The sequence below is a fragment of the Ovis aries genome, chromosome 2 (assembly GCF_016772045.2).
Source record: "Ovis aries strain OAR_USU_Benz2616 breed Rambouillet chromosome 2, ARS-UI_Ramb_v3.0, whole genome shotgun sequence".
NCBI lineage: Eukaryota > Metazoa > Chordata > Mammalia > Artiodactyla > Bovidae > Ovis > Ovis aries.
The window spans coordinates 10,815,463-10,842,151 of NC_056055.1; the positions used below are offsets into that span (position 1 = coordinate 10,815,463).

Consider the following 26,689-nt stretch of genomic DNA (forward strand, 5'->3'; position numbering starts at 1 on the left):
CCTGACTCAGGCACAGAGGCTCCACCCACTCTCTGGTGCCTCCTCCACAGCTGAAACCCAGGCCTGGGGATTTCACCTTCTGAACAACCCAAGGCATTATCCAAACAAAGACTGACTGTTCCTTTCTTTGGGGGCCGTCTGTGGAGAAAACAGATGTCCTGTTCGGTTGAGAAGTGCCTGGGATACACATTCAATCAATACATTTCATCCACCCCTCTGAGTCCTCTCCATTTGTTCATACATTGTTGATCAAGAAAGGTTTCATTATGACTTAAGTGTTCCTGCCCCTCTCTGCATTCCTGCGCAGGTTGGAAGGATGCCCTCAAATAACATTCCCTGACACCATATTTCCCCTATACCTTCCTAGCTGTGTGATCTTGTGTGAATAACTTCACCTCTCTGGCCTGTTTCTCCTCTGACAAAATGAGGTGATAAACTAGTTTATAGACTTTTGGCGTGGGGGGTGAGGGATGAAATTTATCCCTGTAGATTGCTTTGGGCGTGCTCAGTCACTTTAGTCCGACTCTGCGACCCCATGGACTGTAGCTGGCCAGGCTCCTCTGTCCATGGGATTTCCCAGGCAACTGTACTGGGGTGGGTTGCTATTTCCTACTCCAACCCAGGGATCGAACCCACATCTCTCGTCTCCTGCATTGGCAGATGGGTTCTTTGCCGCTGAGCCATGGGGAAGCCCCTGTAAATTGCTTAGTACATAATACAGGCTCAGTAAATGTTGCTGCTCCTTTCTATAAGTCCCTTTCTTCTCAAATAGTGTGACTTTATCAATGTAAAAAAATGAGTATTTAACCTTCGCAGTTGAATAATGCAAGCCTTGTGCTAGAGACTAAAGTGTCAGGGTCAGGCCTCAACTTGGCTTAAGGGCTATACCTGCTGGTAGCCTAGATTACACAGGACAGCCAGGCATTCACTTAGCTATAGCCTGCTTCAGAGATGGAGAGAGGAGTGGGACATGATGAAAGATACAGTGCTAACCTCAGTAGCCTAAACTGGGAGAGGCACCAATTGCCCTGATAATAGTTCATTTCTGGGTCAGAGAATTCAGGTCCCAGGGCTGGCTAGCACCATGATGACACAGTTCCCACTAAATGTGTCCTGGACTGGGCATGAATCTCTCAGAGGCCCCTCAAATTTCCCTGGTTTCACAAAGTATGGGAAGAAGTGAGACCTCATGGACCCTCCCAGACCTCTAGGGCTGTCTTCTAGGCTCTGTGGCCCCAAGAAAAGACAGACCTCTTGATTAAATCGCTAAAGTGATCCATCTGGTCCAGGCTGTTGTTCTGGTGGCCATATCTGATGGATGAATACCATCTTCCTCCACAAGCTATCCATCCCCTGGAGCCTCTGCCCGTTACAGGTACAGGCTGGTCGGACTGCTTTGTTTGTTGTGGCCTCTGGAAGAACAGGGTTAAGAATGGAGTGGGAGAGCCAGGCATGGGTTGGGTGAAACCAGCACCTCCCAAGGTGGGCCTCCGTGACGGAGTGCAAGAGGGCAGTGTGGGAGTTTTGAGGGACTGCCTGGCTTGTAAGACAGATGAGGTGGGACGTTCTCTTTGCAGAAGGCAGAGCTGACTGGACCTGGACACAGGGCCCTGAGCACAGGGAGGGGTAGAGGAGATTATAACTCATCTAAAAACTGTCTAAAGGGTGCACATCTACACGAAATCATTTAGAGTTTAGTCCCTACTCCCACAGGTACGTTATCCTTTTGACTTTATAAACTCTCCGCGCAGATCTGATCCTCCCTTGTATGACTTCAGGTTCCTGCTTGCCTGAGCTGCATCGGGGTTAAGCAGACAGGGAGAGAACTGGAGTGTTCTGCCTTTCCACCCCTGGGGATGATCCTGAAGAAGAAACGTTGCTGTCTGTGGTGTGCCTTTGCCCCTGCACCACCCATCGCCCTGGTCCTCTTTGCAGGAGTATGTACAGGAAGCAAAGCAGCCAGGGAAACCCATCTCCACCTATCCAAGGCAGTGAGCCCATGACATGGAAGAAGAACTGCAAAGAAAAGAGAAAGGGTCCTGGGGACTTTACTCAGAAGCAAATAATCCTGGTGACTCTGTTTTTGTGGAATCTGCCCCTGCCAGAGTCCAGTTTAGCATCTGTAGGGACATGCTGGGCTGACAGGACCTCCCCGTCTCTTTCTCAGTCCTGAGGTTTGAGGCCAAAGCTTCCAGACTGGGACCTTTGCTGGCTTGGGTCCTGTTGTGGCTCTGGGCCCATTAATTCAGGTGCTCAAAGCAGGACTCTTCTCTGAGAGGTCTTTGGTATGGAAGAAGGGCTAAGCATAGCTTCTCCTGAGGTTTTTGTTTGTTTTTTAATTATGGTAAGAATACTTAACATGAGAGCTCCTCTCTTAACAAACCTTTACATGTATAATGTTATTGACTATAAATACAACGTTGAACAGCAGATCTCTGGAGCTTCTTCTATATTTAGCTTAACTGAAACTTTATGCTTGTTGATTAGTAATTCCCCATTTCTTCTTCCCTCCACCCCCATCCCTGGCAATCACCATCCCACTCTGACAATTTTAGATACCTCATATGGGAGATCATGCAGTATTCGTCTTTCTACAACTGGCTTATTTCACTTAGCATAATGTCCTCAGGTTTGATCCATGTTGACACAAATCTCAGGATTTCTTTCTTTTTATTTTTTATTTATTTTTTTATATATTTTTAAAATTTCTTTCTTTTTAAAAAAATATTTATTTATTTATCAGCTGCATCGGATTTTAGCTGCGGCATGCAGGTTCTTCACTGAGTCATGCAAGATCCTTGTTGCGGTGCCCAGACTATTTGTGGCACACACAGGCTCAGTTGCTCCTCCTTAGTTATCTGACCAGGGACTGAACCCTCATTCCCTGCATTGCAAGGCAGATTCTTAACCACTGGACCACCTTCTTCTTACAGGCCAAATAACATTCAGCTATATTTATATACCACATGTTCTTTTTCCACTCATCCATTAATACACATTTAGGTTGCTTCTGTATCTTAGCTATTGTGAATAGTGCTACAATGAGCACAGGAGTGCTAATCTCTCTTCAAGAACCTAAAAATAAACAAGTGGGACTACATCAAACTAAAAAGCTTTTGCACAGCAAAAGAAAAAATCAACAGAGTCAAAAGGCAATTTACAGAATGGGAGAAAATAATGCACACCGTATAGGAAGTTAATCTCCAAAATGTGTACGAATTTCTACAATTCAGCCATAAAACGAAAATGTGCTAAGGACTTAGACCAAAAAAAAAAAAAAAGTTCTCTGGACAGAGATTTCTCCAAAGAAGACAGACAAATGGCCAACGTGCATATGAAAAGATACTCTAATCGTCGGGGTAATGCAAATCAAAACCACAATGAGGTATCTAATTCCTCTCAGGATGGCTATACCAGAATAGCTATAGAGGTGATGGAGGCTGTGAGACACTGGAGCCCTTGCTCACTGTTGCTGTGAAAGGAAAGTGGGGCAGCTTCAATGGAAAACGATGTTTCCTCAAAAAAAAAAAAAAAAAAAGGAAAGCAGAACTACCCTATGACCCAGCAATCCCGCGGCTAGGTATTTATGCACAAGTCTGAAATCAAAGAGAGATTAGCGCTCCTGAGGGTGGGTTGGTTGGTTTCTCTCGAAGTCTGGCGCTACCCCGGCTCCCTACAGCATGTAGGTCCCCGTTGCTTAAATAAAACCTCACTGTCCTTCCCCTCCACTGATCCCAGGCAGATTCCTAGGCACCCCACTGCTTACTCCAAACTGCCTTCCAGGGCCAGAATTTTGCTTCCTGCCCGGGGGACTCAAGCCAGGCCTGGGCAAGTCCCAGGGGAGAGAGCGCCCAGCTACCTGCACGGATCAGAGCAGCGTGACGCGACCGGGACTCGCTGTGCGCTCCCCAGACGCGTGGCTTCCCTGGGCCGCGGCCAGTCCTGCTCCCCCGGCGGGGGCGGAGCGTGGCCTTTTTTGGTCCAGGGAGGAGTGGCCGCGGTCCGGGAGGTCACCGGCCGCAGAGCTGGCTGCTGTCACTTGCGCCCTGTGCTCGGGTTCAGCTCAGCTCACCCGGTTCCTGCGCGAACCCGGAGCCCCAGCCCTCGGGAATAGCAGCCGCACCGCCAGCCGGCCAGCCCCTCCATCCCCCTATCAGAGGCCCTATCATGTGCCAGGGGAGCATCTGGCCGTGGAGGGGACCCCTGCCTCGCCTCCAGGTGTGGACCTGGATCGAGCCTGTGGTGGCCTCCACGCAGGTGGCTACCTCCCTCTACGACGCGGGGTTGCTCCTCGTGGTGAAAGCGTCCTTCGGAGTCGGGACCTTCTCCAATCACAGTTCCAGCCCGTCGCCCCGGGGGGCTCTCGAGGACGAACAGCAGAGGGCCATCTCCAATTTCTACATCATCTACCAGCTGGTGATGGGCCTGACGCCCCTGCTGTCGGCCTACGGGCTGGGCTGGCTCAGCGACCGCTACCACCGCAAGGTCTCCATCTGCGTGCCCCTGCTGGGCTTCCTGCTCTCCCGCCTCGTGCTGCTGCTCAAAGTGCTGCTGGACTGGCCCGTGGAGATGCTGTACACAGGGGCCGCGCTGACTGGACTGTGCGGCGGCTTCTCCGCCTTCTGGTCGGGGGTCATGGCCCTGGGATCCCTCGGCTCCTCCGAGGGCCGCCGCTCCCTGCGCCTCATTGTGATTGACCTGATTCTGGGCTTGGCGGGGTTCTGCGGGAGCATGGTCTCGGGACATCTCTTCAAGCAGATGGTCGGGCACTCCAAGCAGGGCCTGGTGCTGACTGCCTGCAGTGTAAGCTGTGCCACCTGTGCCCTTTTGTACAGCCTGTTCGTGCTGAAGGTCCCCGAGTCCAAGGCCAAGCCCCGCAAGGCCGTGGATATAGTGCCTGGCACTGCCGGCAGGTATGACACCCTGGATCCTGATCAGACAGACAAGCAGAATGTGGCGGGGCCCCCTCCACCTCCTGCAATGGCTAAGCCCAAACAAATCATCATTGCCCTGCTCTTTGTGGGCGCCATCATCTATGACCTGGCAGTGGTGGGCACAGTGGATGTGATGCCGCTTTTCGTGCTGAGGGAGCCTCTGAGTTGGAACCAAGTGCAGGTGGGCTATGGTATGGCTTCGGGGTACACCATCTTCATCACCAGCTTCCTGGGCGTGCTGGTCTTCTCCTGCTATTTCCAGGACACCACCATGATCATGATCGGAATGGTCTCCTTTGCGTCAGGAGCCCTCCTCTTGGCTTTTGTGAAAGAGACATACATGTTCTACATTGGTGAGTCTGGCATTCTTGGGGAGGCAGGACGAGGACACTGCTGATGCCCTAAGTAACGGGGTGTACAGCCGCGGTGCTGTGGTCTGTCACAGCTCAGCACCAGAGATCAGGTCTGCTACCTAGGAGGCACAAGGGACACAGGATTATGCGCACTTGAGTTTGGCTGTATTGTGTTATCTGTGTTGCCCACTGAAATGTAATCAGAGCAGGGTCCGTAGCTCTAGGAAGTCAAGGGAGAGATGGTCAGTGGTGCCGGGAGTCAGGAGAGGCTTCAGGCCCTGAGTGGAAGAGATGGGGTTGAGTTTATCGCCCCAATTTTAAAGGGATAAAACATTTTCAAGTAATCCAGCTGAAAAGGTCCTTTAATTAAAATAATTTCAGGTCAAGCACAGGCTTTTCAAAAAGAGAGAAAAATCCTCCATAAATGCCTTCCACAACCAATATAATACATTCCCTCAAGGAAGCAGAATGAAGTTTCTGAGGACACAGACAACCACAAGCAGAGCACTCTGGACCAGTGCTCTAACAGAACTTTCTAGAGTGACAGAAATGTTCTGTAACGTTTCTGCCTAATACAGTAGCCATTAGTCATGTGTGGCTATGAAGCCCTTAAAATGTGGCTAGTGCAACTTGAACGGAACTTTTCATTTTATTTAAGTAGTCATGCGACTTGCCAGTGACTAACGGAACAACTCTACACGGTTCCCAGAGACCACCCTTTGACTGAGGTCACACGGCTCAGAAAAACATCTCACAAAATGGCTAGATTACTTTTAGCAAGCTCCCAGTTAAACAGGCCAAGTGCAAGCCTGAGTAACCTCTCCCCTTCCCTCCCCATCACTTCTAGCCACTCCCACCCCACCCTACCCCCTCGCCATACACACACACACCCACATCAGGATGATGAACAGGGCTAGAGGGAAAGAGCGGGGTGTAGCAGCTGTGTTAGTGGCACACGTTTCTGGATGCAGCTTGCCAAAGCTACTGAGACTGTGTCCCAGAGATGATGATGTAGGGTGAGGGCAGACACGTCCCTCCTGGGAGGCAAGGAGCTGTAAGTCACTTGAGTGACATCAGCTCCATTTCCTTAGAAACCACTTAACTCTGCCAATAAAGACACCCTTCACCACCTGTCACCATGTCCCCGGTGCCTTGCCACCTTCAAGATGGGTCTGCAGCACCTACAGCTCCATCCGAGAGCTCAGGGACTCAGCCTGCTCTGGAGCGGGGCGGGGAGGCGGCTTCTAAGGGAGGTTTTTCTGTTATTCTGATTTACGCTTTGGCCCAGGCAGGGCTCCAGTGAGGAGTGTTCTGGTGTGCTTCTTTTCCAGCTCGGGCCATCATGCTGTTCGCTCTCATCCCCGTCACAACCATTCGATCAGCAATGTCCAAACTCATCAAGGGCTCCTCTTATGGTGAGTGAAAGGAATCTGAGAGGTTTCAGAGCCACTTGGTTTGAGGCACAGGGTTTGGACTGACAGAAGGCACAGGAGAGAGCTCCAGCAGCAGCCTTGAAGACACTGGGCACACACCAGTGTCCATCCAGGGCGGAAGGGGTAGGAGCAGGAGCAGGGGAGAGACTGGGAAAGTCACAAAGGAGAACACTGCCACCCACAGGCCGTGGGGAGAGCCAAGTGGATGGAGGCCAGAATCCTGGCAACATGCTCCGGGAACACAGAGGGAGTCAGGGAAGGGGAGGGGGATCCCGAGAGCTTCCCAGAGACTCAGCTATCAGGGAACACGGAGGGACAGCCCAGTAACCTTGGTAACCTCGGTCCCTTCCCAGGAAAAGTGTTCGTCATCCTGCAGCTGTCCCTGACGCTGACTGGGGTGGTGACATCCACGCTGTACAACAAGATCTATCAGCTCACCATGGAGAAGTTCATCGGCACCTGCTTTGCGCTCTCCTCTTTTCTCTCCTTCCTGGCCATCCTACCGATTGGGTAAGATAGGAGCAGTTCCTGCTCTTTAGGCTGGGGCTGAGGTCAAGGACCGTTGGAGCATTTCCAGCCTATTATCATAAAATATTTACTTTTCACATTTACACAATGGGTTCTGAGTAGGCTCTCCCACTAAGAAAAACTTCTCCTGTTCCCCCAAACTCATAATCTGGTAATTTGGGAATTCCCTAAAGTCATAAGTAATAAACAGAGGGCCTCAACATGCTGGCTCACTTCCTGGCAGTTTTGTAATAGGAACCTCATATACTTTCTTGTAATCAGAGGCTGGGATAAGAAACCCTCTCGAACCACCCAGACCTTGTTGAGTCTCCTTTAGGTGACAGTCATCTGGCCTCACTTTCAAGTATTCTTTCTTCTCTGTATCTTGGGAGGGCTTTGAGCACCCTGGAAGGACATGGGTAATTCCTCTGACCTCTCTGGGGAAATTGTCTCATTTGTAAAACAAGAGTGCTTACATTCTGGAAGATAACAGGCAGGAGGAAGGCTGGAGATACAAAGGCCCGTGGGGAGAGTTGCCAGCTGAGGTTATCACCAATATAGACCACATGAAATAGTCTGGTCTTCAACCAGCCCCATTCAAAAGAAATACAAAACCACAAGCACAAGCCATATTACATAATTTTAAATTTTCTAGTAGCCACATTTAAACACGAGTAACAGGTGAAATAATTTTAATAATATATTTGATTTGGCCCAATAGCTCCAAAATATCTTTGTAATCAACCTACAAAATGAATGAGTTCTTTTGAATTAAGTCTTTGAAATCCGGTATATTTTATACTGACAGCACATCTCAACTTGGACTCCATTTGAATGCAAGAGTTCAGAAGCCAGTGTAACTAGTGGCTACATATTAGACAGTCGAGCTTTGGTCTGTTTAGGCCCTTTTCTCACGCTTGTATCAATCCCACCAGAGGAAAAAGGAACACATCTTATTCACAATAAGATACAAAGGACATAATATGGCTTTGCATTTTAAAGGGATCTGCTTGGTAGTACACTGGAGCCCTCCATATCATTAATGGTGGCATTCTAGGCTGCAGAGTAGAAGAGTTGAAGGCAGGCTGGCAAAAGCTAAAGGTGGGTTGGGAAAAGCTAAAGGTAGGTTGGAAAAAGTGGGAAGTGGATGGTGAAAAGGGCTGCCTTTGGATTCTCGCATCACATTGTATAGCTTGATGTGCTTGCATAGAAAGTTGAGCTTCCTAAGACAGAAGCCATCAATCATGAGGGTTCTTTGATTTCACAGTTGAGAAAATAAGATCAAACAGCTGAGAGAATTTGTGCAAAACAGCAGACTTGATTACCACTGTAGTCTCTGGCCAGTTTTCATTTTCAAACTGTCCAGCCCTTAGGCCTTTTCATGTGCCCCTGTTTTTATGAGAGTCTTGGATGAATGGGTTGGGCTTAGCTAGACCTGACCCACAATGCAAACTTCTCTGGAGTGCCAGCTCTTTGTCCAAGTGAGTAATGGATTAATAACTATGCTACTTGGAAGTTACCAAGTCGTGTTTGATTGGCAATTGGTTGAAACAGTCTCTTTGACCTAAACAGATCAACAAAAAACAACAAAAGAAAACAAGTCTGACTAGACTAGTTAATATCTCATAGCTAGAGAGATAAATAGACAAATGAAAGCCATAAGAATATGCAATAAATGGTTCCTTTCTACAGTTTCATTGCTTTCCCTTCTTAAAGAGACTTTGGGGCATGTGAAGCAGGTGGGCTGCTCTCCCCCCAGGTGGGGACACCTCACCCCAATGGACTTGGGCCCAGTCCTACATTGTGTGCATGGAATTTTAAGATATCCAGGATCTTCCTCAGCTTATACCACAGAAGCCGGGTCAGTATTTTGAACCAATCCTAAGTAGTAATGCTTACGTGAATTGAGGCACTCAAGTAGATGCCTCTGTTGGAGACATTTAGCAGTAGAGGGACTTGCGTGCTAACAAAGCCTCCTTTGCCTGCTGTACATTGGAATCATTTGGAGAGATTTACAAAACTACGACTGTCTGGATCCTACCCGCGGAGACTCTAACTCAGTTGATCTGGGATATAGCCTGGGCATGGGAATTTTTTAAAGCTCTCCAGTTTATTCGGATGTATAACCAAGGTTGAGAACCTTTGGTAGAAAGGGAGTGTTTCTAGTACTTTTCTCTCCACAAAGTCACTAAATGAACAAAATCCTGAAAAATTCTTTCAAGCGGCCAAGGCTGCACCACCAATCACTAAGCACGATCAACAGGAAAGACCAGTAGAACTCTCGAACTGCAGAAAGAAGAGCTACATTCCAAAGACAGAAAAGCCCAGGAAGACATGTCACAGCAGGGAGTGGAGGAGGGCAGAAGGTGGAGAGGAGAGGTTCCTGGGCCCAGCTGCCAACAGCTCATTTGCAATAAGTGACTGTGGCCCCAGCCCTTCCTGGTACTGAACTGAGCCAACTTCACGGCACCATGAGAACCTGCCCTCTCCTCACTCTTCCTTATGTGCAGCAGGAGATGCTGAGGGAATGTCTGTCTGATTCTGCCCATCCGCAAGCCCCCAACCCCTCATCACACATGTACTCAGCTGCTGTCTTGTGGTTCATAGATGCCATCAGAAGCGAATGGGCTCATCTTCTTCAAAGGAGACCTCTAAGCCTGAGTTCTTTTGTACCCATCCTGTTCCCCTCCCTCAATCTCTCAAAGATAATACTAGCAAACATGTAAACAGCCTTGATTATGTGCCAGGCACTACTTTGAATGTTTCATATGTTTTAGCCTTCTCAAACAATCCTCTGAAGCAATTACTATTTTATCCCCATTTTGCAGATGAAGAAACAAAATCTAAGGTGTCATGTAACTTGCCAAAGGTTACACAGTTAATAAGGGGCAGTGACAGGATTTGAACCCAGGCAGTTGGTTCTTAGTCACTATTTGACGGTGCCACCCCTTTTCTCCCCTTAGAGTTTACTTGTACTCCTTAGCAACTCCATCTCCTGAGTTCTTCCTGTCAGAACTGACACGTGGCTGGCCACCCTCTCGCCTCCTCCTCGCCCCAGCCATGTTGTCCAGTGCTGGTCTGCACCTGCTTACTTCCCACTCACTTTCAACCCCCTCCAGACTGACTTCCCTGTTCAATGCCTCCGGGGCCGCGCTGAGATCTGACTTCCTCATGGCCGAGTACACTGGACTCCCTGCCATCCCCTCCACATCGGTTCTCAGGGGCCCCCAACACTGTGGGTCACTTCTTCCTTGGAAGGCACTTGTCACTTGGCTTTCTTAACACCTCCTCTCCCAGGTTTCTCCTACCTCTCTAACTTCTCCACAAACCTCCAGGTGGAAGAATTCTTTGGGGCTCAGATCTGGGTTGTCTTCTCACTTCATAGTCTTGAAGCAATCTAAATTATTTTCAAAATTTCAAATTACCATCTCAGTTTCCAAAATTGCATCCTCGATGCCCTTCTAACATCTGCTTCCCTCCAGTCTTGCCCATCCCATTAAATGGCATCACACTCAGCCAGGAAAGAAATCTGAGGGTCACCAAAGTCCTCCTGCTTCTTCATCTTCCCGTACCTCCCATCCATCAAGCCTCATTGATTCTACCTCCAATATATGCCTCAAACTACTGTGGCTACCCCTAGTCCAAATCACTTGGGGGATCAATTTCACCCTTGAGCCAATCTCCCCACGTCCATCCACCCTCTTTTTACCAGGTGGCCTGAGAAATTTCCTTAGAGTGGACACCAGTTCACATCATCTCCTGCTCAAAGCTCTGTACTTGGCTTCCACAGTTCTTAGGATGAGCGCCACTGTTTCACAGTGGACCACAGGTCCTGCATAACCCAGCCTCACCCTCTTCTCCAGCCTGCTATTCCTGCCACTCACCATGCTCCCCTCTCTGCTGCAGCCCCAGGAGCCTCCCCCTCATGCCCTGCCCCCTTCTTTACCCACATGTCGTGTTTTCTGGCTGGGCTGAGTCTTTGTTCCTGCAGGGGCTTTTCACTGCGGTGGTTCTCTCATCACAGAGTGCAGCTTCTAGGTCATGCGGGCTTCAGTAGTTGTGGCTCATGGGCTAAGTTGCTCCTTGGCATGTGGGATCTTCCCAGACCAGGGATCAAACCTGTGTCTCCTGCACTGGCAGATGGATTCTTTACCACTGAGAAGCTGGACGCCTCACACCTCTTTCTTAATATAGCTAGATGTGGTCTTGACTTGAACACCATTTTCTCAAAGAGGATTTGAGAAAATTTCCTTCCTAATCTAAGTTAGATCCTTCTATGATATGATGCCCTAGCTTCCTATACTTTTCCTTCAGAGCATGAGAGTTGACGATTACTTAGTGATTAGTTTTACATGCTTGCTCACTAGACCATAGGCTCCCTGAGGGCAGGAACCACACCTGTTTGAGTGACCTTGTATGCTGTGTCCAGCAGAGAGCTTCAGTTCAGTTCAGTCACTCAGTCGTGTCCGACTTTTTGCGACCCCATGAATCACAGCACACCAGACCTCCCTGTCCATCACTAACTTCCGGAGTTCACTCAGATTCACGTCCATCGAGTCAGTGATGCCATCCAGCCATCTCATCCTCTGTCATCCTCTTCTCCTCCTGCCTCCAATCCCTCCCAGCATCAGAGTCTTTTCCAATGAGTCAACTCTTCGCATCAGGTGGCCAAGGTGTTGGAGTTTCAGCTTTAGCATCATTCCTTCCAAAGAAATCCCAGGGCTGATCTCCTTCAGAATGGACTGGTTGGATCTCCTTGCAGTCCAAGGGACTCTCAAGAGTCTTCTCTAACACCACAGTTCAAAAGCATCAATTCTTCAGCGCTCAGCTTTCTTCAGAGTCCAACTCTCACACCCATACAGGACCACAGGAAAAACCATAGCCTTGACTAGACGGACCTTGGTCGGCAAAGTAATGTCTCTGCTTTTGAATATGCTATCTAGGTTGGTCATAACTTTTCTTCCCAGGAGTAAGCGTCTTTTAATTTCATGGCTGCAGTCAACATCTGCAGTGATTTTGGAGCCCCCCAAAATAAAGTCTGACACTGTTTCCCCTGTTTCCCATCTATTTCCCATGAAGTGATGGGACCAGTTGCCATGATCTTCGTTTTCTGAATGTTGAGCTTTAAGCCAACTTTTTCACTCTCCTCTTTCATTTTCATCAAGAGGCTTTTTAGCTCCTCTTCACTTTCTGCCATAAGGGTGGTGTCATCTGCATATCTGAGGTTATTGATATTTCTCCTGGCAACCTTGATTCCAGCTTGTGTTTCTTCCAGTCCAGCGTTTCTCATGATGCACTCTGCATATAAGTTAAATAAGCAGAGTGACAATATACAGCCTTGACGTACTCCTTTTCCTATTTGGAACCAGTCTGTTGTTCCATGTCCAGTTCTGACTGTTGCTTCCTGACCTGCATACAGATTTCTCAAGAGGCAGGTCAAGTGGTCTGGTATTCCCATCTCTCTCAGAATTTTCCACAGTTGATTGTGATCCACACAGTCAAAGGCTTTGGCATAGTCAATAAAGCAGAAATAGATGTTTTTCTGGAACTCTCTTGCTTTTTCCATGACCCAGAGGATGTTGGCAATTTGGTCTCTGGTTCCTCTGCCTTTTCTAAAACCAGCTTGAACATCAGGAAGTTCATGGTTCATGTATTGCTGAAGCCTGGCTTGGAGAATTTTGAGCATTACTTTACTAGCGTGTGAGATGAGTGCAATTGTGCGGTAGTTTGAGCATTCTTTGGCATTGCCTTTCTTTGGGAGAGCTTAGTGCATAAGAAATACTCAAAGTCTTTAATGAAAGAACAATCTGACAGAGGGTGTGACGTCAGCACTACTGACCACCCAGGAGCTGCCTGTTGAGCTGCCATGTCAGGGGTTGGCCACCACCATAATCAACAAAAGTTGATCAACAGTCAATCTAAGGAAGAAATAGAAAATTTTAGTCCTGCTAATCCAAGGATTATAACCCAGAGGGAGACTATTTCAGGAAACGCCGAGGACTGTTCTACCTATAAGACGCCAAGGCACAGTTACAGTTCTATGTTTGTGAGACAACGTATTGTGGAGGGGGTGGGGGATAAATTAAAAGAGTTTGGGATTAACATATACACACTGCTGCTGCTAAGTTGCTTCAGTCATGTCCGACTCTGTGTGACCCCATAGACGGCAGCCCACCAGGCTCCTCTGTCCCTAGGATTCTCCAGGCAAGAACACTGGAGTGGGTTGCCATTTCCTTCTCCCACACATGCATGCATGCTAAGTCGCTTCAGTTGTGCCCGACTCTGTGTGACCCTATGGACAGCAGCCCAACCAGGCTCCTCTGTCCACGGGATTCTCCAGGCAAGAATACTGGAGTGGGTTGCCATCTCCTTCTCCTATATACACACTGCTGCTGCTGCTGCTAAGTCGCTTCAGTCGTGTCCGACTCTGTGCAACCCCATACACAGCAGCCCATCAGGCTCCCTGGGATTCTCTAGGCAAGAGTACTGGAGTGGGTTGCCATTTCCTTCTCCAATGCATGAAAGTGAAAAGTTAAAGTGAAGTTGCTCAGTCGTGTCCAACTCTTCACGACCCCATGGACTGCAGCCTACCAGGCTCCTCCGTCCATGGGATTTTCCAGGCAAGAGTACTGGAGTGGGGTGCCATATAAAATAGGTAAACAAGGGCCTACTGTATAGCACAGGGAACTCAATATCTACTAACCTATAATGGAAGAGAATCCAAAAAAGAATATATATATCACTTTGCTGTACACTGGAAAAAAACACATTATAAATGAACATACTTCAGTTTTTAAACATTTCCCAAGATGGACCAGGCGGGGACAAACCAAAGCAACATATTGACAGTTTACATAGTCCAACAAGGTGAGTGGTGGGTTGTGACCTATTACAAGATTGAGAAAGGAATGTTATCTCCCAGGGAATTATCTTATTGGCACCAGGAAGAAATTCTTTTTTTTCTTTCCCAGTGAGTAGGAATTCCTGCGTCTTCTAAGGGGATCAAGTTGACACCATGCAGGCACGCAATACACTCTAAAACGGAGGAGATGGTTACTCAAATGGGCAGAGAATCTTAATGTTGAAGAGTTTTCCTGTCCTGCTTTAAAATAACTCACCAACCATACTGGGGTGAGCCGTGGAGTCGGGCCTGGAACAGTCCCCGTGGTCCTGGGCTGCCTGCCTCTACTCGCCTCCCGCCAGCTCTGTCATACAGTGAGCTTTAAGGATAGTGAGCGCTCCTCCCTGGAGAGCCCTGGCGCTCACAGAAGGTAGGAAATCTGTGTTTGGAAGTTTCTACAAAGCTTTTCCTTAGAAGGATTTGGATTTCTGCCCACACCCCACCCACTAGCTCCAGATGTGGTCCATCCATTAGGAAGAACTGTGTTCCAGCTTAGAACCTGGGGTTCCTAGAGCTCAAACAGTGGAGAAGGAGAACACCAGAGGCTGAAGGACACGCCAAAGGTCACACAGATTCAAGACTTCAATACAGCTGTTCATTCCTAGGCATCCATCTCATCTCCCAGTATTTTTAAACAATGTGATGATTTATGGAAGAGAGAAAAGGGCAATGCAAAGGCAGAAGGGGACGCAGCTAATTCCGCTTGGGATGAGTGAAGCTTGAGCTTGAGGTCCGCATGGGAGTGCATCATCAGAGAGAAGTGAGATGGAAAGAGGCTCCAAGAAAGGGAAAATGCAGATGCAAAGGGCTCTCCATAGTACGGGACAGGAAGGAGGCTGGAGTGAGGGAAATTCTCTGGGGCCACTTTCCTCCAGAGAGTACAGCGGTTCTGCTGCCATAATGGACAGAGTCTCCGAGAGATGGCTAGAGACCCTCCCTCCTGATTCCAGCTGTTCCCCTGTAATTCTCTGTTGTAAATTCTTACAGCATCGTGGCCTATAAGCAAGCCTCATGGTTGCAGCCTGGAGACATCACAGAGAAATGAAGATGCTGATCTGCGGGAGCCAGAAAGACCAGCAACGGCCAGACTCCCTCTGAAGACCAAGGGACGGGACCAGGAACTGGTGTCCACAGCAATCCATTGCTCAGTGAACCCAAGTTCCAGCCAGAGTTGGCCTCAGAATGACTTGCTGTGGCTCAGGGGTCCTGGGTGGGTGGCGGAAAGCACTTAACTGGTGATGGAGACACTTTCTCAGCTTTCAGACGTTGCTATTAGGCAGAGGTTGGGTTCTGCAGACAGTAGAGTGCGAACTTTCAAGGGAGATACAGAGGCCACAGGCACAGCCATACCCAACATGGAAGCCGTTTTTTTTTTTTCCCAGGAATGTTCTGGGGGCTCCACCCACGGTAACTAGTCACCCAGGAGTCCTGTGTGAGAATGCAAAGGCAGTCAACCACCTGAGGGGGATGAGGAAGGGAATTTTCAAAAGAACTGCCAACAGTGAACATCATTCAGTATTTTTAAAATTGAAGCAGAACCTTGAAAACAAAGTTTAGCTTTCTTCCCTCAGGCCTTGTTAGCCATGAATGACAAGGGAGCGATCTAGGGCTCATGCATTTGAAGTCAGTGTAGTTTTAAGAAGGAAATTATCAAAAAGGCTTTCTTCAAAGGAATATTTTCCATCAATAGTACTTCCCACAGTGAGAGGTGTGAAAGGAGAGGGGAGATATGCTAACACCATTTTGAGGTACTTATTTTTTTTAAATTATGTGAATAAAAGACTCACCTCCTAATAAATCAACATTCATAGCATGAGTGTGTGACTCACTGTCTCTTTGGTCAGCTTCTCTCTAGAACTCAGACATGGCATTCTCAGACTAGGATAAAACTTAAAGCTAGAGAATGCATTTAAATCTCAGAGCATTTGGGCTCGGAGTCTGTTATCATCACTGATGCCCTGCATGGACTGGTCCAAAACTTCAAGGCACATCTTCTCGGGTCCTAGCACCATGCTAGGTGCTGAGGTAGAGCAAGCCTGTGACAGCTCCCAGCCCACCAGTGTCTGACCTAGTGGGCGGAGCAGACAGAACAACAGGCAGTCATGTATTTTATAATGAACACTAACATAAGGGAGCATATAACCCAACTCCAAGAGCACAGAGAAGGCTTCTCGGGAGAAGTGGCATAAAACTGGAAAGATGAGTTACCAAGGCTGGATGTTAAGTGAGACTCCAGGCAGAAGGAACATGCTGGAAGACCTGACGGTGAAAATATCCCCAAATACAGAAAATCAACATGGAGGGAGAAAAGAGGGATGGAGGGAGAGGTATCGAGGGGGCTGGGATCGAGAGGTGAGCTGGGACAGTGAGGAGGAACATCAAATCAGAGCCTTTAAAAAGTTTCTCTTTAGGGACTTCCCTGGTAGTACAGTGGATAAGAACCTGCCTGCCAATGTAAGGGACACAGGTTCGAGCCCTGATCTGGGATGATTTCACATGCTGTGGGCAACTAGGCCCGTGTGCCACAACTTCTGAGCCTGTGCCCTACATCCCAAACATTGCAACTACTGAAGCCCACATGCCTAGAGCCTGTGCTCTGAAATACGAGGAACAACCGCAATGAGATGCCCGCGTACTGCAACCAGAGGAAGCCCTCACGCAGCAGAAAGGCACAGGGCAACCAAAAGTGAACACATTAGCTTTTTAAAAAAGGTTCCTCCTTAGAAATGCAAATCAAAACTACAATGAGGTACCTACCACCTCACACCAGCCAGAATGACCGTCATTAAAAAGTCTACAAATAACACAGGCTGGAGAGGGTGTGGAAACCCTCTTACACTGTTTCTGGGAATGTACACTGGTACAGCCACTATAAAGAACAGTATGGAGGCTCCTCAGAAACTAGAGTTGCCATATGATCCTGTAATCCCACTCCTGGGCATATACCCAGACAAAACTATAACTCAAAAAGATTCATAGCACTATTTACAATAGCCAAGACAAGGAAAAGCCTGAGAGGTCCATTGACAGATGAATGAAGAAAGTGGTACATATATATATAATGGAATGCTAATCAGCCATGAACAAGAATGAAATAATGCCATTTGCAGCAACAGGGATAGACCTAGAGATTATCATACTAAGCAAAGTCAGAAAGAGGAAGACAAATACCATACGATATCACTTACAAAGTGGAATCTAAAATACAACTCAAATCAACATATCTATGAAACAAAAACAGACCCATAGATACAGAGAAGACACTTGAGGCTGCCAAGGCAGGGCGGCCGGGGTGGTGTAGAAGAGGGAAGGAATGGGAGTTTGGGTTTAGCAAACTATTATATATATAGGATGGATAACAACAAGGTCCTACTGTATAACACAAGGAACTATATTCAATATCCTGGGACAAATCATAATGGAAAAGAATATGAAAAAGTATATATGTGTGTGTGTATAATTGAGTAACTTTGCTGTACAGAAGAAATTAACATTGTAAAGCAACTATACTTCAATAAAAATTTTTTTTAAAAAGGAAGAATCAGTTTCTCTTTAGAGTAATTAGGATAGCTGTTGAATGGTTTTAGGCAAGAATGTCGAATGCTTACATCTGTATATTAGAAAGAGGACTTTGGCAGCACTGAGAAGGAACTGGCTTTGGAAGGAGTGCGCAAGACTTGCAGAAAAGTGACAAGCAGAGAGGCCTGTTGAGGAATCCAGGTGAAGGTGATGGTGGGCTGATACTAGGTAAGAAGCTATGAGGATGGAGAAAGGTTAGACAGACTTGGGGGAATATTTGGAAGCTAGAGGTCAGCAGGAGTGGGTAGTGGATGAACTGCAGAGAGTGAGGCAGATGGAGGCAAGAATGATTCAGATTTGGGATTCAGGCAACTCGAAGGGAGGCACAGGTCCTCGCTGAGACAGGCAACAGGAGCAGAGAACGTGTGATGGGGAAAATGAGTTCAAGGCCACGCTCTAGGCAAACTCTAATCAATTTGCTCATTCCTCTTGACTCCTTGCCTTCCACCCCAGCCCCTGACCAGTCCCCCAACCTAAATGAATCTAATCACTAGCTTCTCCATTCCTGCTTGCTCTCAACATCTAGAAAAATTTCCTTACTTGTCCATACTGACCCTGCCATAAACTGTGGGTGTTCACCTAAGCTGGGCTCACAACACCATAGTATTGACTCTCTTTCAACCACACCTGTCACCAGGTCTTTCCAGGTCTTTCTCCAGGTCTTTCCAGCAGATGTTATAAACCATTAGTTCTCAGAGTGTGGTTCCTGGATCAGCTTCATCAACATCCAATGGGAACCTGTTAGAAAAGCAAATTCTCTAATTTGATCTGAGACCTAGAGATTACCATACCAACCCTAACCCTAACCCATCAGACTCTAGGGGTGGGGCCCCCAAATTGGTGTTTTCACAAGTTCTCAAGCTTAGGAACCACTATTTAACTCTGTGGAGATCTTTTTCTCTTTTGAACTTTCCCTGAGCCCCCCTCCACCTGTCCCAGGATCCCTAATTCCTGAGGACCCCAAAGTCCTGCCCTTGGTTCCCCTCCCAGGTAATCTAGTCTACCAGAATGCTCTTTCCAACAATCTAGTCAACACCTCCCCCTGGGTCTCCTCAAATGTAAGTCCAAACCAAATTCTTCTCCTACCCCACCATCTAAGCCTACTCCATCTTTTATGGTTTTTCTGCTGATTGATTTCCTGTTTCCGTAAATGGCATCATCTCCCAGCTCCCAGGCTGGAGATCACCAAGGCATCCTCGCCTCACCACTGAAATCCATCCCCTTCCTATCACTTCCTGTTTAATCATCCACTCCCTTCTATTTCCCCAGACCTTCAGTCTGACTACAATCCTCCAGCATACTATTTTCATAATCTTCTTAAAAGGAAAACAGTTTTAAAAAATGATATATCCCCCCTTTAAAATTTTCAACTGGCAATACATAAATTTTCAGTAAAGCACACAGGAAGGATTCTTATGGGAACATCTCTGATATTTAAGTTGGCTGGATTTGAACAAGTAATAGGATAAGTCTTCCCATAAGGGTTATGACATAAGGAGGGCCCAGCAGACACTTGGGCGCTTTGTAGACATTATTGCTAGTTTCTATCAGCCACCCTTCAGGAAAGGCATGTCTTCATTTCAAAGATAATATTGCTGAATTTCAGAAAGATGGCACTTGCCCAAAGCTACATAGCTAGTAAGTGGAAAAGCTAAGACTTGATCTCAAATCTCTTACCCCACACCTTCCTGCCTCATTCTGTGTGACTGAAGTCTTATTAATGTCTACTATCAAAAAGCCAAGTTTAGCACCAGAAGTCTAGCTCCAGTGCATGGCCATCATTAGGTAAGTTTAACTGAGCATTGGGGTCTCTGACTTACAACACACTCAGATGCGCTAAAGAACCACAGATATTTCTCCTTTCTTTACAGATTTTTTAAAAAATAGCAATAAAAAAAAATAGGCAATGACTGGCTCTGACTCAGAATATGACACTGTGCTTTGCTACAGGATAAAGTGGGAAGAAATCCTTCATGTAGTTACCTAGGCCGGCTGCCAGCCTTCCTGCCAATCACAGTTACAGATGGACAGTAGGTGGTTTCTTCATCTTCTCAGATCAGTACCATCTTGTAAGATGTAGGAAAGGGTAAATTGAGGATAAGAAATGAAGAATAAAACAGTTGGTATTTTTTTCCTGTTGCTTTGCATATCCTGATTCTTGCCTATAAACAGATACCTCCTTAAGAGAAAATGAGAAAATAGGATTAAGAGTCATGCCGGTTCTGTACTATAAAGCTGTACAAATGGAACATGACTCAAGGTAAAGAAAGCATCTTTTATAGGTTTATTGGTCCATTACTTTAAGTTAATTGAGGTAAAGAAACCTTTTTAAAATTTACAAGCTAATAGTTTTTATCAAGCAATACAAATTCATTTGTTTTACCTTGAAATGTAATACTAATCCCATAGTAAACAATGGACAGAATTTTTTTTACACAGATATGAAAAAAAAGTGGACAAAAATCTCATGCCAGCATCAAAAATGCAACACGAATTTTTTTTTTTTTTAATAATCTCTGGGTTCCGTAATTAAAAAAAAAAAAAAAGTGACATTCTTTTTAAAGTTTGGTAGCTTCATGAAACAAAGACTTTGATCTGTAAACCACTTTCTCATCTACAACACACATTCTCAAGCACATTTTTTTTTTTTTCACAGCTTTTGATTTGGCTTAATGCCAGCATGGACAGAAGAGAACACATTTACACAGAGGACTTCATCAATACCTCAAGGATTTTCTTTTAAAATTTTAAACGTAAAGAATGATTTCTCAAATAATAAACAGTCGATAATTTGGACATGACCTAAGCAAAAAGGTTTGGTTTTTTCCTCCCCCCCGCCCCCAACAGTTAAAAGTTAGAAAGTTTGCTGGCAGTTTATTTCATGGGAATATATCAGATGTACCTCATGTCTGAACACATTCCCGACACACAGACATCAGGGAACAGGCACACGGGGACAGAGGACAGGGCGCTACAAGACGGGACCAAACCGCGGGGGTGCCCAGGGCAATGGCGCTGACTGCTCGGAGATGCTGGTTTGTTATTCAACAAGGGCCCAGCTGACACAGGCCTCACTCTGTCCCACTGGGTCACGTTTTTGCTTGCAGTGTACTATCTCCTCCTCAATTCCCCACTGGGGAAAAAGCGATTCCCCTTCCCTCCTTCCAGCAGCACCTGCGACTGGAGGGATGGTCTGAGAGTGTGAGCCAGCCTGTCACACAGCCGTGTTGGCAGGGGCTGCCTGCTCACACCCAGGCTCCAGGGAGCCCAGAATCACCTGGTGAGAGGGCTGCACTGCCTGGAGAGGTACACTGTGCAATACCCAATCACTGGCTTTTATTAATAGTGAAAACTCTGTGACAAAGGACCAAATTCTGTGAGTCAACACCATGTGTTCTTTGTTTTTTGGCATTTCAACCTGTGGAGAATTTCTATGTAAAATATGCTGCCTCTAGGTCCCCACAGTATCTTTTAAAAAGCTCTTCTACAGAATCGGGGTAAACCATTTATATGTCATCATCTATAGAGTTCTTTGTATCTGTGATTTGTCGATGCTGATACCATAATATCCTCTACAATAAAATATGTGCCAAAAGGCACGAAATGCGTCTTTCACACTTGCAAACAACAACGAAAAAGGTTTTGTGGTCCCTGTATTTCCTGACATTATCAAAAAATATCATTTGGCAATAGCAGTACTTAGCTTTCTCTTCCCAAAAGGCAGCCCTAATTATGAACCTCACTTTCTGGCTTGTTTCTTTAAGAGGAATGAAGACTGGCTAGGTCAGGCCTCAAGTGTTTAAACTGAACAACTGATTACATCTCTAAAAACTCTTTTCTAACCAGAATCTGAACAACAGTAGTTGAAGAATAAGGCATATTAGTAGGTGTTGACAAATTCTCAAAAAGTACAGTTAGGCATTTAACAGTCTGTGGCATGTCCAAAAGTCTGGATTTGTTGATTTTCAAGTGCTAAATACACAATGTTTATGAATGAAACAAATATCTTACTGGTTTGTTAGTTATTTTTTCCAAGCACTTATTTACAGGCTATCTATGGTAGTAAAAACTACCTGGATAACATTTTTTTTGGCCACAGAGAAAGGCATAGACAGTCATATCCAGAGAACATTTCAAACTCATATGATTGAGAGAACAGTCACACCCCCTGTAACACCCCTCCCCCAAAGCTTTTCTAACACTCACAACCTTGCGCCTGCTCTGATCTGTGCAACATGGGGAGACCAGGTACCCTCAACCTAAAAAGCTGGCCACCTACTGGGTGGGCTGGTGAAAAAATCAGGTTTCTTAAATTCACTGAATTCAAAACTGCAAGGGGGTGAACAACTCCAACACACCCAGCTCCATCTGTAGGTCTGGCCCAGAGGGTGGCAGGCAAATCTGAGGGAAACGCCATGGGAAGAAGAGAGACCACAGTGAGTTAGTGGGTGCGTGGGCGTGCTCCACCTGGTGGCCCCTTGGGGACTCTGGGAAGGGAGAAGGCAGACGCAAACCCCAACCTAATTTTGTGTTATCCCAGCCTGATGATGAGACCATCAGGCCGTGAGTGAGACGGCAGGGATCAGCACTGGCGTGCCCTACCCTGACCACACACAGACCTACACTGGCCTCATCTGTTTGGGTCTCAGGATGGCTTGAAAATGGGCTCCATCCTGACTGCTCTAAAGGGCTGTTTCTGCTCAGAAGATGAGCTAGTCTAGACTTTGCTCTCCCTTCAACTCTCATCTGCTCAGGACACAGGGCAGAGAAGGACTCTCATGAGACTCAGTGAATAGTGTTGAAACAGAATCAAGTGCCTGCAACTCGAATGCTGTCAATGGCAGGGCCAAGTCATACAAACTCCGAGTGCCTCTTGGGCTGATGCTGTCCCAAAAGCAAGTCCACGTGCAGACAGCCACATGGCAGGTTCCCTTCTCTAGACTGAACTGCCCGGCGTCCCAACACAAATGGCAGCCTCGCAAGCAATGAGGGCCACGTGTGCCTTTTAACTCCCCCCGTTGTGGATGGCGACTGAGAAAACACATTCAAGTCAACAACACGGAAGACACCCTCTGGGTGTGGCTGAAATTTGGCATGAAGACATACTTGGGTTCCATCCACCACCATCCCTAGAGGTGTGCTGGGTTTTGTTATTTCAGCTAAAGGAAGGTGTGTGGTGGGTTCACTGAGCAGCGCAGTGAAATACAAGCCAGTCACGCCCACAGTCGCACTTATCTGAGGAATCATTGTTAAGCCTTAATAAAGGATAAAACCCAACCCCGAACCTGGCCTGAGCAGGAGCAGGTTCTTTGCTTTGAGCACAGTAGCTGACAGCCTTCTTGGCAATCCAGCATGGGGTAAGGACGAGCAGTATCCCTAAAATGCTATAAATCACCACTGCTCTCTTCAACCTCATCTGCATTTCTAAAATCGCTCCGTTTCTACAAGCTCTTTCTTCTGCCCTAGCCTGGACTTCTAACTCAGGTGAATGGAACCTTCCACTTCCCCAGCCCAGGGACAGTCAACAGGGATGACTTTCCACTCCACGGCCATGTACTCAAGCTTCAACCTGTCCACATGTGTCTAAGGTTAAGACACAGCCTGAAGCAAACCTCTCCCAGAAAATAAACACAAGAGAGGAGTTGGTGATTCACGACTTTGTGGAGCCATGAAGGATGGGGTGACGAACCAGGAGGCCGTCTTTGGCACAGAGGTCTCATGGGGAATCACCTTTGTGATGATGGAGATAAAGAGGTGAATGCTTGGGGCTGCGGACCTTCCATGGTGGGGCCCTTGGGGATGCAAAGGGCTGGAGAGCCTCCACCACTGCCTACTATCCCTTGCCTTCTGGGCCAGCCTCCTCACCTCATCAAATGCCAGCCAGAAATAAGGGACAAAGGTTCATTTTCTGAAACAACCACTCCTCCAAGGAAGGCTGCAAGGTACCCTGGTCCTCCAAGCTCTGCTAACAGTGGCATGCTGGAGGTTGGTTTGCCTCATTCCAGTTCTCCCCGGAGGCTTAAAAGTACAGGCACTTCACTGAGGGACCACATAAACAGAGAAAGACAGAAGCCCAAGATGCCTGCAATGCTTCAGAACCAGTCTTCTGCCTCCAATCATGTAAGAGGATGACTGTGTACCCCACTTATCTCCATACGTCCCAGCAAGGAACCTGATGGGTTTCTTCTGAAGGGCTGCCTTCTTGCCCAACTGACCTCCCACGGGAACGTCCCTGGGCTCTGGCCAGTAGCAGCAAACTAGAGTCTCGTCTTCCCGTAACTCCTTCCATGGCTCCTCCCAAGCACTCGTCATGCCAGACATTTTTAAAGCATACGTTCCACCAGGCAAGACTTCGCACGTTTGTTCACCTCTGGGACAGTCTAGTGTCTTCTGCCAAATATCCACAGAAGGCCATCAATCCACTATCAGATACACGCCCCGATTCTACCAGCAAGCTGTCAGGCTGGACCCCACCACCACAGCCACACCAACAGGATGGTTTAGAGGTAGAATGCAACACTGACTCACCACTCGGGGTCAGTGAACTCTTCTTACCCTTTTTCTCCACTGAATCATCTCTAATTGTACCAAACGGAAGATTCACATCAGAGGATTTTAAAATGGCGTGAACGGGGTCTAACAGTGCACGAAAGTACCAACTGACACACAAATTATCCCTTAAACCATGACTTTTTCAAACATGATGAAAACAAAACCAAACTCTTCCGGGCTGTCCAATGGCTGCCCCACCAGCATCACAGCCACGGCTACCCCAAGATCAACTCTGCAGCTGGAAGCAGGATGCAGAGGCCTCAGGAGGTTGCATGCTGACCAGTATTTGCAGGTTCACTTGCAAACACAGCAGGGTCTCAGCACAGCTGTTTCATTAAAAACAAACAAACAGACAGACAAAAATAATACTACCGCTTATTTGAGGCTCAGATTTGTAATTTTAAAGAGATGAGCCACAGACGAAAGAACACAAACATGACATAGGTAGTTTCACTTCAAGAGGGGAAAGATAATAAGCTGGAGGAAGAGATCCTTTTTGTCTATTTTGTGTTGACACACTGGAAAAGGAAACCTGTTAAGAGTCTGAAATGAAGGCTTCAAATGGAGCCAGGAGGAGATGTGAGCTTAACTAGAAAGCAAAGAGTCTGCTGTCACACATGTCATCTTCGAGGCCCATCTGGATGCGGGCTCTTCTTTCTGACTAGGAAACAGCAAAGTTAAAGCACTTCATGTGGAGCATTCATTCACACTAGAGTTTACAAACCTTCACTGTATCCTAAGAACACGCCAGCCTCTCCCCCAGAGCTTGCCCAAACGTTCAGTGGACAGAGGAGGAAACATTACACTAGCAATTTTTGGTGAGGTAAAGGCAAATTGCACAAAGTGGACACGGGAGGTGGGGCTTGGTATACGCCCACTGACCTCAGCAACTCTCAACAACTCAGAGTTATTCTGACTTCAAGACAACAGATGACCGACCCCTCTCAGGCCTGTCTCTCTACCCTGATGACATTTAACAGCAAAAGAACGGTGAAGAATGTCACAGAGAAAAATGCACCCTTTTTTTTCATTTTACATAAAACAGTTCCCAATCTACTACATTTTAGTGTCAGAAAACGAGTTTGGGGAACACTGCTCCCTCCACTTCCCAAGGCATCGGCATAAGGACAAGGACGCTGGCTGGCTGGCTCTAGCGTGGATGCACCAAGACACTGATTTAAGCGGTCCCACACAAACCGGAAACCGTAACACAGGTGTCACTCGTGACGGGCAGGCAGCAGGCCACACTCAGAGCCACACAGACCACTGTACATTAAGGGCTTTTCCTGGAGGCGCCGACACCACCTTCCAGGCCGAGACGAGTCAAGGCCCGTGGAGGCCAATGTCAGAGTGGCCGGGCGTCCACAGAAAGCAAGCGCCGCCTCCTGCTCATGCCTTCCCCACGGCCTTGCGGAGCAGGACCCGGCTCTCCTCCTCAGCAGGCAACTCTGCTGGCCCCAGAGAGGGGACTGTAAAGAGATGTCAGAATGTCAGCTGAGGGCTGACGTGCCCCTCAGTTTCAAATCTTCATAGTGTCCCACTGAGCAGGTTCCTTCACACCACGGAGGCACGCTTCTTCCGCCGAGAGATGACGACAGCCCTTTACGGACTCCACCAAGGAATAAATACTCATGGAAAACAACTGTCGGACAGAGGCGGGGGAGGGGGAGGGAAAGGAGTACACCGAGGAGAGATGCTGCTGCGGCTGTTTTCTCGCTGCCGCGTGTCCGGCACCGCAGGGACGTTCCGGGGCGGCGGCCAGGCCCTGCGCAGGTAGGAGAGTCTCGGTCCAAGAAGGAGCTTACTTGGCCTCTTGCTTCTCCTGCAGTAGCGGGATGATCGACTCCCACGCCAAGAGGCACTGGAATGACATCACACACACAGCGCATCAGCGTGGAGATGCAGATCTCAGGGTCAGCTGTGAGCTACCCTCCCACAGTCAATCCTGCTGGGTCACCTTTGTCTAATGACGCCCTACACGGGTTATTCAGAGCTAGTAGAAAGAAGGGAGGCAACAGGTGTTTGTTTTGACTACATCCTCCTCCCCCATCTCTGTGAGAGACAGCAATGTCTCTACGAAGCCTAAATGAACTATCTGTAAAGCTCATCCCAGTGAGTGGAAAGGTACTCACCGAAAGAAATCCCCTCCCTTTCAAAAGCAGAAGAGAGAGGCAGGCTGCAAACCCTTGGTGAGGCCCCAGCTTCCTATCCGGGGTGGAGACACTGCTCCACGTGTGGGTGGGAGGTAGAAACCATCTTGGAATGGGCCAGACGTGTGACTCGGGGGGCTCTCGTTCAGCCACCTTGGATCTGAGGTGGAGAACTACACAAGGCCTTCCTGAGAGGCAGCACCGGGGTGAAGCAGGACTTTGTGCTGAGTCACTGGGGAGGAGGAGACACACATCTCCAAGGAGACACACATCCCAAGTC

At 47.6% G+C, this 26,689-nt stretch overlaps 2 protein-coding genes across 8 annotated transcripts in view; one reads left to right on the top strand and one right to left on the bottom strand.

Annotated features, from left to right (window-relative positions):
- Positions 1 to 4,037: 4,037 nt before the first annotated feature.
- SLC46A2 (solute carrier family 46 member 2) lies at positions 4,038 to 15,941 on the top strand. The gene is made up of 4 exons (XM_027964109.2): positions 4,038 to 5,287; positions 6,619 to 6,702; positions 7,074 to 7,230; positions 15,116 to 15,941. The coding sequence occupies exons 1-4, from the start codon at positions 4,168 to 4,170 to the stop codon at positions 15,171 to 15,173; spliced, it is 1,419 nt and encodes a 472-aa protein (XP_027819910.1). The 5' UTR covers positions 4,038 to 4,167; the 3' UTR covers positions 15,174 to 15,941.
- Positions 15,942 to 19,968: 4,027 nt separating this feature from the next.
- Positions 19,969 to 26,689, bottom strand: part of SNX30 (sorting nexin family member 30) — a 109,191-nt gene continuing 102,470 nt past the window's right edge. For all 7 annotated transcript variants that reach the window (XM_042242884.2, XM_042242883.2, XM_042242882.2 and 4 more), the window contains one exon: positions 19,969 to 26,120. In XM_042242884.2, the coding sequence (XP_042098818.1) occupies positions 26,061 to 26,120 (60 nt within the window). In that variant the 3' untranslated portion in view covers positions 19,969 to 26,060. The remainder of the gene's footprint in view (positions 26,121 to 26,689) is intronic.

Excerpts from the sequence above, each read along its gene's own strand:
- SLC46A2 (XM_027964109.2), top strand. The coding sequence starts at position 4,168 with ATGTGCCAGGGGAGCATCTGGCCGTGGAGGGGACCCCTGCCTCGCCTC. Across the intron at positions 6,703-7,073 it reads CATCAAGGGCTCCTCTTATG|GAAAAGTGTTCGTCATCCTG; the intron begins GTGAGTGAAAGG and ends GTCCCTTCCCAG. Across the intron at positions 7,231-15,115 it reads CTGGCCATCCTACCGATTGG|CATCGTGGCCTATAAGCAAG; the intron begins GTAAGATAGGAG and ends AAATTCTTACAG.